The sequence below is a fragment of the Metarhizium album genome (assembly GCF_000804445.1).
Source record: "Metarhizium album ARSEF 1941 chromosome Unknown scaffold_60, whole genome shotgun sequence".
NCBI lineage: Eukaryota > Fungi > Ascomycota > Sordariomycetes > Hypocreales > Clavicipitaceae > Metarhizium > Metarhizium album.
Window position 1 is genome coordinate 1 of NW_024467634.1, and position 11266 is coordinate 11266.

At 40.6% G+C, this 11266-nt stretch overlaps 1 protein-coding gene across 1 annotated transcript; it reads right to left on the bottom strand.

Annotated features, from left to right (window-relative positions):
• Positions 1-5998: 5998 nt before the first annotated feature.
• On the bottom strand, positions 5999-6373 carry MAM_08426 (uncharacterized protein; the record flags this gene model as incomplete). Its single annotated transcript, XM_040827224.1, has 1 exon — positions 5999-6373. The coding sequence occupies one exon, from the start codon at positions 6371-6373 to the stop codon at positions 5999-6001; it is 375 nt and encodes a 124-aa protein (XP_040674779.1).
• Between the last annotated feature and the right edge of the window lie 4893 nt (positions 6374-11266).

The window sequence follows — 11266 nt, forward strand, 5'->3', positions numbered from 1 at the left end:
CCCGATACATGCTTGTCTTTATTTCTCGACTGTTCCCCCAACACTAACTTGCAGTTGTAATCTCTTATCTGTTTAGCACTTAGTGTTGTATATTCGAGAAACTTAGCATTATCATCATCGTCCTCATCTAAGATTTCATTGTCAAACTCATTCTCAGCACATATATCGTTGAACTTCTGCCTTCCAACTTGAAATGCAGCTAACGGTAATATGTCCCATGACTCACACTCTGCAATGGAGTCAACATCAAATACTGGATATATATGGGCTTCGTCACCATCGAAGTCTCCATGAAACATAGAAAAGGTTTCAGGATGTATTCCAATACAATCTTTATTCCAGAATCGTACCCTCATAGGTTGTGTATTTCCGAAGTGTAAAGATGGAGGTCTTACTACTATTACCCAATCTCCCTCTCTTATGTCTGTTTCAACATACTTGCCACCTACATTACCGTCTTTATCGTATACCTTTCTGCATACTTTCATACGCGATGCCAGATTTCGCGATATTGCGATAAAGGATCGTCCAAACTCCCATTGTGGAGTTGCAATAAGTCTTCCACTTCCAGCTATGGGAGTAGACATTATGATACGATACGTTCCATGCTTGGTATAGTTGGTCTCTTTGAGTTTGTCTATGTAATCTGCCTTATTTCCCGCAAACGCAAACTTAGATGCGGCGTGGTATTCTGTAGCTATCTCCATTGTTCGCATCGACATAGATTGTGGAGGCAGTATGATATTGTCTGGTGTTTCACACATATGGCCAAAGCATTGTACGTGTTGATGACATCCAGACTCATAGTCACTGATTGTATCAACCTTATACGTTCTAAACTTATCTCCGGGCTTAAACTTTGCGAATTTAATACCGGTGATTTTGTATACACCTGCAATGTCAGCTCCGTTATAAACACGTCTGTTAAATTGTTGTGGCTCCATGTTGATGGTTTATGTGATACTATAGCAACTGCGTTGCTAAAAGCGCTATACGCCAAAGAATCGATTGATTAGCTGAAATCTAATACATGTAATATGGACTCTATCATGGCAAGTTCAACGCATACCTCCTTTAAATTACTCAGCGACTGAGTTGCAGTGTGACACTCACACATTAAACTATAATACGGAGTATACATAGTATGAAATGTGCTACGGAGTAGTAGAACTATGCGCCAATGGTTGTAGATATCTATTCGGCGAGCCTAGTGAAGAGCTTTGTGATCACTCCGACGAGCATATATTCAAGCTGCTTGTAACCACTACCAGCGTCAAAGACGCGGGCGGTAATGACACCATGGTTATTGACCAGAAGGTTACACCCATCGGAGAACTTACAACAAATTCTCATCAAGACACACTTGATTATGGAATGGATGTTCAAGCCGAGATCACGCTTAAGAAATGTGATAATTGTAAAGATAAAGAATAGCAGCGAGAACCACTTGTTTTAAAATCAATTTCGATCGAGAACATCTCTAGAACTGTACAAGTTACTCTACTGGATTTGTATATACTTCAGAGCTTGGTAAAAGATTAACATTGAACTTACGGACTCTACAATATAACACATAAAGTTTTAAAATTACTCTGTCGCAGCATTTCAAAACTCATAATAATCGCTAATAGCAGAATGATTAAAAGGTAAAAATCCAAGCACCCATAAGTTCGTATGCATTCTGTCCCCAAACCAGTGGCTATCCTCTTCATCTTCAGCATACTGATCAATATCCAGCAGGCTCTCTTCTACATGAGATTGTAGTTCGTCCTGACCTTCAAGAAAAATACCTCTGTTACAATCACAATGTGTATTAATATCAAGGTACCCTCCGTCCTGGCAAATATGGCACTCGAACTTGATAGACTCCATTATAACTACATGCACTGCTAGTATCCGTTACAACACTGTTGTACGTTGTCGACTGTGATAAAGCAGTAGTTACACTTCAGGTTGTAGACTGAGGCAATAAATCAAAATGAAAAAGAGAACTAGCAGTAATAATCTTTAATCCGTGAATGATCACATGTTCAGAGATTGCGCTTTTCTGCTAATGTTCGATAGTTCTCTGGAAATCTCTGTTAGTTCCATCATGACTGTACTTAGTCTCGATGACACACTCTGAAGCTTGCATACTTCACTTTTCACATTACCCCCTGCTTCTGTTTGAGTGAACTCTTCTGACGGCCCATCCTTCTCCAACTTTTTTACATACTTTAGTATATCCATCGTAGCACAAGGATGCTTCTCACACCTTCTCTTTGCAGCTCTCTTTGCAAGTTTGTCCGCTTTACAGTTGCCTTTGTTACCGGAGTGAGCTTTGACCTTGGCTATGCTAATTTGTGTTCCGCAAGCTCGAAGCTCCTTCATTAGACCCGTGATAGCTCTTACGGGGCTAAAATCCGATAGGTTGGGTTCACCTGATGCTCTCCATTTAACTCCAGGCTGTGATGCGTTGAGATGTGCTATGCACTGTTCAGAGTCAGTATAGATGGTGGCTATACGGCTTCCTCTGCATAGCTCTAGAGCTTTGAAGATTGCTAGAAACTCTGCCACTCCGCTAGTCTGAGGCAGTACAGTGCCCACACGTTCTGAGACATTCATGTCTGGACGCTCTAGAACGTAGACTCCTATTGCTGCTGATGCTTCATGCTTTCCGTTAGGTCGACATGATCCATCAGTATATATGTTCAACACTGCAGGTAAGGTGAGCTTAGAAGGTGCCATTTTCTACAATGTGTGTTGCACGCACTGCTGTTGTTCTTTCACATATGCTATGTCGATTTGAGGCGAACTGCACTTCAGCACAGGGCTGCAACTTAGTTGCGCAAAATACAGTGAAACGATATTGAAACGATGATCTCCGAAGCATGTAAAGCTTGTAAATCTATTCTCGAGACTCGAGATGTTCAAATGAGATCTGCTGATGAGGCGCATACAACAATAACGTCGTGTCCCAACTGTCCTGTGAATGCTAACAAGATCAGCTCAATGAAAATGCCTCTCCCACCTATTAGGGGTATGAACAGAAAGGTGCGCAGATCATTGCCTGTAACTCCACGGGAATTTAGTAGCGTTCGGAGTCTGTATGCTATGACGTTAGACATGCCGTCAAATCACGAGCTAATGAATGTCGACCTTGAGTCTCAGCATCTCATTCAGTTTTCGCAGGCATATAACAAGCGAGCATCTGATACAGCTTTAAACAGGGTGTTATCGGCAGTCAATGTGATCAGCGGATTGTTCGAAGGCAAATGTATAAGTCTCAGAGACATCAAACGTATAGGAATGGGTGTAACAATGGAAGCATATGAAATGCTAGGATCATCTGATAACACCAACAGTCAGGTGACGATTAAGGGTAGATATGCTATATATAGAACTTCACTCAAGTATAACTGCTACATATATTCCGAGTTTAACGAGAAGAGTAGAAAGTTTGTAGTAGAGCTTGGACACGACGTTCCATCAAACCGCACTATGGAAATCGTGGTAAATACTGCATATAGTCTTGGCATAATACCAGACAATATTGCTAGATATATAAGTACCGATACTATAGCTATGTTTAGTAATTTATCTCCTAGAGGCTGGGATGCTAGCATACCACCTACAACAGGACACATGTTTACATGCAAACCAGATGGTCAGAATGTATGGTTATTTTGGGTAGGTAACATATGGTACAAATTTAGCCCTCGGTGCAGAGGAGGAGTCAGAGAGTGGATTTGGACAGACACCAATAACCATAATGGTGTAGTTGCCATGAGCGCTGAAGATATGGCTTCATATGGATGTATAGTTATCGACTGTTTCACAAACGAGAGTGGCGATATTGCAGATTCTACCAGAGATATAGAATGGGTCATCAACACTGCAGAGCTAATATTGAAGAATAACATTACACTTCCGTTGGTGATACGTAAGTATTTCGATGACTACAATTCTGCGCAGAACTATACCGCATCGTTACCGTATCCTGTAGATGGAATAGTTGCCATTAGAAACGGAAGTACGGAAATTCTCAAGATTAAACCACTAAGATCCATAGAGTTGGCGCTTACAGACGACTATAGATTGACAACATCAGATGGTACTCCGGTTATCGAGTGTCCGAATCATGCTAGGCTGCTGTATAAGCCAGGATCAGTGCTTGAGGTAAGATTTACAGTATCGAACTCCGGCACGATTAATGTCTCTGACATATTTACAAGAACTGACAAGGTTAATGCAAACTCCGATAGTGCTGTCTCCAACATTATAAGATCAGCTCATAAGCTATTAACACCAGATGACAATGAAAGACGTATAGCACTACTCTGGTGTAATAGCTTGCGAAAGTACTTACACTCATTAGCTCTTGGATCTAAATCTAATAAGAATATCATAGTTGATATAGGTACGGGAACTGGTCAGTCTCTTGACTCTATACCTCAGTCCGACTCTATATCCTATGTGTATATCGAACCTGACATGAGCAGATGTAAATCTATTGCTAGACGGCTTAACACTAGGAAGATCCACACTAATCCTAGCGACATAATATCTATGATGAAGCCTCTCAAGACTCGATCCACTAGATCTATCATCATGAATTGTTCTATGTCTGACATTTTAGATCATGAAAGAGTTTCTGAAGTTCTGTTTGGAGAAACGAGAAGTATCACATGTACATTCAGTATGCAGTTCGTCGTGGCAGATCTCCATTATATCGATTCTAAATACCACGTTCCTATATATGGATGTGGTTACATTTATGACAATGTTAACAGTGATGGCACTCTTGTTAGCGATTGTGGCGTGGTGATGAAACAAGAGAATGAATCTGAGGCTAGCATCAAATGGGGTGGAGACAAGCAGTACATTGAACCTGTGACTATGCGTAGAGATTATTCTGGTATAGGTCGCATAATACCAGGGTCTGAGATTATCGCACTACCTGACAGAAATCTATCTAGTGGTGCTTACAACATATGTAGACACATCGCAGTTATATTATCATGATTCAATTGGCAGCTTCGCTGCTTTAAAATCACGGATGTCATACTAAGCATGGATCAGATAATCTATCTACTTGTGAATGTTCACCCTTTTAGAGAGAGGATGAGAAATATGTTACGACCGTACGAGTTTGCCAATCTTTTAAGAGCATACAAATTGACTGCAGACGAGCATGAAATATCAAAGTACCTAACACCGATGAATGAACTATTTTATACTCAAAGTTTGCTTCCGAGGTTAAATGGCCTAGGAATGAAAATTCTGATAGTAGGACAGGACCTTGTAAAAATGTCAGTTCAACTAAACGTAAAAAGTGAGATATGGAATGATAAAATTCATACATACAAAGTTTCACTGGTGGTTTTGATATTCACCGATAGCTTCATAGTTAAAGAACACATACATGCAATTAAAAGTCATATTCGTTACAGTTCTAGTATAGACTTGAAACTTTATTATATCCCATGCTACTCAAGGATTATATACAATAATTATTTTTGTATTACTAACAATGATCTCACATTTTCAAATAACATACAATATAGTGGTTGTACTATAATCGATGTCAATGTTACAAACATTGATGGTCAGTATGACACGTTTATTGATGTTGATAGACCTAAAAGCATTACAATGAATGATTTTGTAAATGGATATGTACAGAGATATTCTGATATACATAGCTTGAATTATGTAACAAATGAGAGTACTGGTACAATTCTATATACAACAGATAGTCAGAATAAGTGCATAAGCTCTAACAGTGTGCAAGGATCGCAGTGGGACAAGGTGGCACTAGTGTTTGATTATATTAATTTAAGATCAACTTTCAATACCATTTTAATAACTGGTATAGTATTATCGTTTTAAATCAGAATTTTAAAATCATGTACATTACCGAGATCATGGTCATGGTTGATAAGGACTGTAGTTATAATCGATAAGGACCGTGGTTACTCAAATCGTTAGTAGTCGTATGCATTGCAACGACGAGTTATTATTCATCGCCAAATCCAACTTTAGAAGCCTTCTTTCTTCTTTGAGAGTTTCCGCGGTTCTGAGTATCAAGAGGCGCCACAGGTAAAGACGAAGCTGTATAGTGACCTCTAGAAACTGCAGGTCTAGATGTACAATCTTCTTCATCATCATCCTCACCTATATTTGCAGATGCGAACATCTTTTCGAGGCTGGGAGTAGGTTTCATAATGCCGCCCTGGACTCTTACAGTATTCTGTCCTCTTACAGCCCCAGACGATTTGCGACGGGATTGGCGCGGAGGTGGAGATACAGCAAAGTAGTTCTCACCTTCGTTCTCCTCCTCGTCGATGAATCCAACATATTTCTTAGAAAACTGGGATGATGTCACCGACATTGCTCGTCTGGTATGATTTGGGTTGATATTTCCTCCTACAAACTTAGAGGATAAATGAGATGTGTTAGAACGGTGAGATCTACCTGAACGATGAGATGCCTCAGATGGAGGCTTTGATGAAACTCTGGCTCCTTCAGGCCACATAAGATCGAATCTGTCGTCGGGGTCACTACTAGGTGCAGGAAGCCTAATTCTGGAGTCTCTATCACCGGCAACATGCCTGTATATATCATCAAGTGTATGACTCAAAGTAACAGGATCTATTCCATCGCTGTACTTCCCGCTATTGAGAATTGCGATAAGATTCTCCATTGTTATCTTCAAATTCCCTAGGGAGAGATTCTGAGTCCTCTTGGCTGGTGCAAACATATCTAATATTGTCTGGTTTAACTGTACTACAAGTGAAGTCTGACCAGTTAGTGCTACCTAGTGAGCTTAGCGACATGTTGTCGCAGTTTACTTCTGTAGCTAGTGAGAGACAGTTCAATTGTGTATAGTTGGTGGTTATGGATTTCCATAACTGATTGATAACCTGTCTTCTACCGATACTAGAAACATTCCATGTACTTTTGTATACATATATCATTGTATTAACTACAAATTCAACTGACGGTTTTCCACTCTCAGGCGATGTAGTGACATCAGCCATCTTTCTGAGCCAGCAGTCTGAATCTTTGGGGCTGGAACTGAAGTAATACATTAGCCTTTCGTATACTTCAGGCATAAAGTCTGCCTTACTCCATCCTACTATGCCTACGACATCAGTACCGTTCGTTATTATATGTTCAGAGCATAAGTTTCCGTGACAAAATGTAGCATCACAAACGTACTGATCTGATCCTTGTTCTGTCCAGTCATCATTATTAAGAATACCTAATGCCTTGTCAAAAAATGCTTTTGTTCTTATGTATGCTATAGGTGTTCTAGTACTAAAATTGCCATCGTTTATATGTCCAAATTTCTTAGATGTTTTCTTTGCAAGAAACCACATTATTGCTTGAACCTGAATGAGTATGGCATCTATATCAGTACTATCAAACGAGGTATATACAGATGATAATGTTTGACCGTGAATGTAGGTACGTATACCTATAGATATAAATTTACCATGGTGGTGAAATATTTCTTTGAGCCTATATCTAGGTACATCTATTGTGTCACGTGCGATCATCACTGCAATGTGATCTCGACTGGTAACTTCAGGCTTTGTAACACCCCATTTAGCAACAAGAACTTCATCGTCACCCTCCTTGTATATCAGCTGAAAGCATATGCTGCTATCAGTTTTTGCTAGTATCTTAGTGGCTGCAAGATTTTCAATATGCATGCTAAACGGACTTATTTCACCAATATGAATAATGAGATTGTCACCCGATCTATTGTCGTATGATCGATTCTTCAAAACGTCGGATATATCAAGACGTCTTATAACATCCGAGTCAAAGCTCCGGCGCCACCTGATATTGAAAAGACCCATTGAATACTACTGCACTAACACAGTCAGCTATAATAAGATCATAGGCAGCTTTGACTAGTATATGGTTATCTTCTGTAGTGCATGTGCACAGCAGCCCTAGGCGCTGGCACTTTGTGCAAAATTTTCCTACAATTGAATCACCACGAGCTGCAATCTCATCGTCACAACATTGCAAGCCTGCAGAAGATGCAGACTGCACTTCCATTTCTCCCCACGCAACTCCCCCGCCTCTAGCTCTTCCGTCAGGAGTACGTAGCGAATTTTTACCCACCTTGATATGTGATATCTGATGTCTCTCTCTTGACATCTGAGTCTGATTGAATACTCTGACTATGCCAAGAGACGCCTTCGTAGGTGTGAACTTAGCCTTACCCTGATTATCATATACCAATGTTCTATAGTACTTCCCAGTAGCGCCAGAAGTAACCAAAAACTCATCGTCTATATCAGGTCTTTCTCCTGGTCTGACAACATATGGTAGAGATTCGTTATTTGCGAACAAAGATAGTGATTTAGCAGCTTCATATATCAAGCCGTTGGTTTGTCTTGTGACAACTGACGACATGCCCATCACAATGTCTGGTACCACCTGTCCATATTCGGAGTGGTGAGCTATAGGCATGTCTTCATAGTTGGTAAGAACAGCAATACCTTTTTGCCCATGTCCCATAGATAACTTATCACCATCTTGTAACTGTTGGTGACTTCTAACTCTAACGTTAACATCGCCGTTATTAAGCTCGGTTATGCTATGAACTACTCCAGTAGGAACATATCCAACTGCATATCTACGACCTTTAATCAATTCATCAGGATCATGACTACATCCTTTCTGACATGGAGACTTCCACCATTTGCATACTATGCCGCACATCGTAGATCCTACAGGAAGTATAGTTTCGTTCCGAGATATATTGTATGAGCATAATGACACTGTACTGAAACCTCCGTTGTCTACATATCTTTTTGATACTATAATTGCATCCTCGTATGTATATTCCATATTCAGAAATAGACACTGAACATTCTCACCTGGCAGATGTGAAGATATACTAGCGTTTCCATCGTTTATGTCTTGAAGCACAGCACTATAAAAAGGCGTTGTTACCACAGGATTAAATGTATAGCATGGAGATACCGCAGCGTTTCCAGGGCACCATGGAAGACAGGTAGCCTGAGGCGTCTGAACTGATGCGATAAGCGGACGTGGAGCTCTGTTTTCGTTCATGTACGGTATGAGACTGAAGTATGCAGAGAAGCATGCCCGAACCTGGTCCTGCCCTTTAACATCAATCTTAGGTTTAATGCCGCATCTAACTCTGGAGGATTTATGTGTCTCAACATTGTCAGCCCAGTAACCATTGCTGCATTGTTTAATCAGAGTACCGCAACTTACAGATATAATAATAAATCTCTCGTCATTATCTACATGAAGGCTGAACAATGTTGGTCCCATAAGAGATAATAGTCTATGATGAGAGCACAGTAGTATTACCTCTTTGTATGTCATATCACAGTATATCCCCATACAGAACACGGTCCACGTGCTTGGTGATCTAACGACAGTGGCTCTAGAGTCTTCAATAACATGGTTCGATACTTCATGAAGCTTGCCTATAGTATCTCTTGATAGCACCCGTACTCTTGTACTACATGTGACTCGTCTCACTCTTCCTGCTTCAGTCGAGTGTGATGTGTGTCCTGCGCATATATACCCTATATACTCGTCCATCTTATAGCCTCTGTTCTCCATATTAGCAACTTTACCCTCCTCTCCTGGGCTCATGTCTATGCATTCGTTATCATGGAGAGATCCTATAAGTCCTATCGATATAGTTGCATTGTGAGGATACAAAAATATCTTATCGTATGAGACATCGTTTATATAGTGATCTGTTTCCATTGCGGCATGTGCAATACTAGCAGATAGAGGAGGACCTGGAGAGCGTCTCAGCTTGTTTAAGATGTCATAGTGGTGTTTAGGGACAATCCCTGAAGTTACAGACCATTGCTGGTCAGCATCACCGCTTAGCTTATACTTTACAGTTCCAGGTAATGCCCACAGTCTTCCAGTGTTGAATGCTGTAGTCAGCCTCACATCTAGAATGTCAATCAGGTCAACCAAATTGTTAGCTCTTTCAAGTTTGAAGCATATTATCTCTGAGCTTTCCATATGCCCGATGATGTTTCTGAATCTATTTAAGCATGGTATCTGTTCTGCCGACACTGCAGCACTAGCCTCAGGTATGTCACTGGGAACCCAGCATGAACCCTTTGCATCTCTGTAGTCGATACATGCATTTCTGAGAGTCAAATGATCTTTAAGAGATACTGCTTCAAGTTTCGTGAAGTCAACACTCAGAGAGAAGTTCTTGAGAGAGTTATAAGAGGCCATTTTGTTCAGCGTTGAGTAACTGCAGCAACTTCGTTGCATATGTCACGTGTGTCTGACAGCAGACATAAGCCTGGGTCTTACCGTTATACAATATCACATATAGAATGGATAGGGATCCAGATACTGTTATGTCCGTCTCTACGTACGATGAGGAAGCAGACGACATGATTGGCGGGGGTTTGTTTACTCGCGACTGGAAGTTAGTGGGCACAGATCCTCCATATCCACCTCCAAGTCCTGATAGCGGTGTCAGTGATGCACCGAGTCATTTCGTGATGTTCTATGAAGAGAATATGGAATGGGCTAAGTCTGAAAAGAATTCAGCTAAAAATCATTCGGCTTTGTCCCCAATAGTGTTAAGCTCTCGAGCGATTGATGCAGTTGAACTGATACCTGTATCTACAGTATCACTAGGGCCATACTATGACTACTTCTCAACACATGTGACTAGAAACCGTAGTGATCAGTTGGTCAACATCTGTAAGAGTGGTAAAAAGAGTCCATGCTTTGATATTAAGAACTGTTATCTAGTACAACCATCGTCTACTGGTAGCTTGGCTAACTTTGTTATTGCTGACGTTAATGGAGTAAGGTGTGTTCCTCTTGTGCCAACATCTGTTATATACAATATAATGGATTCACTAGCTGAGATCGGTATCAGTATAGTTCCAACAGTACATGACGCTCTAGCATTTAATGGATGTAGAGTAAGAATGTCTGAACTATATACCAGTTGCGAAATACCTGACTCAGAGTGGAAAGGGAACACATTCACTAGAGATTTTAATAGACTCTTAAGATGCAGCGCAGTTACGACTGCTACACTTACGGTGTCTATGGTTCTAGGCGTTGCATATGGATCGAGATCTCGATATCACCATCGTAAGGCTCTCAGTATAGTGGTTCACTCAATTAAATAAACGATGAAGAATAGTCACGATTGCGGAGTTACAAGACTGTACAAGAGTCTCGGCATCAATATATATGATCAATGTAGTGTCGGTCCTAGCACTCATCAATA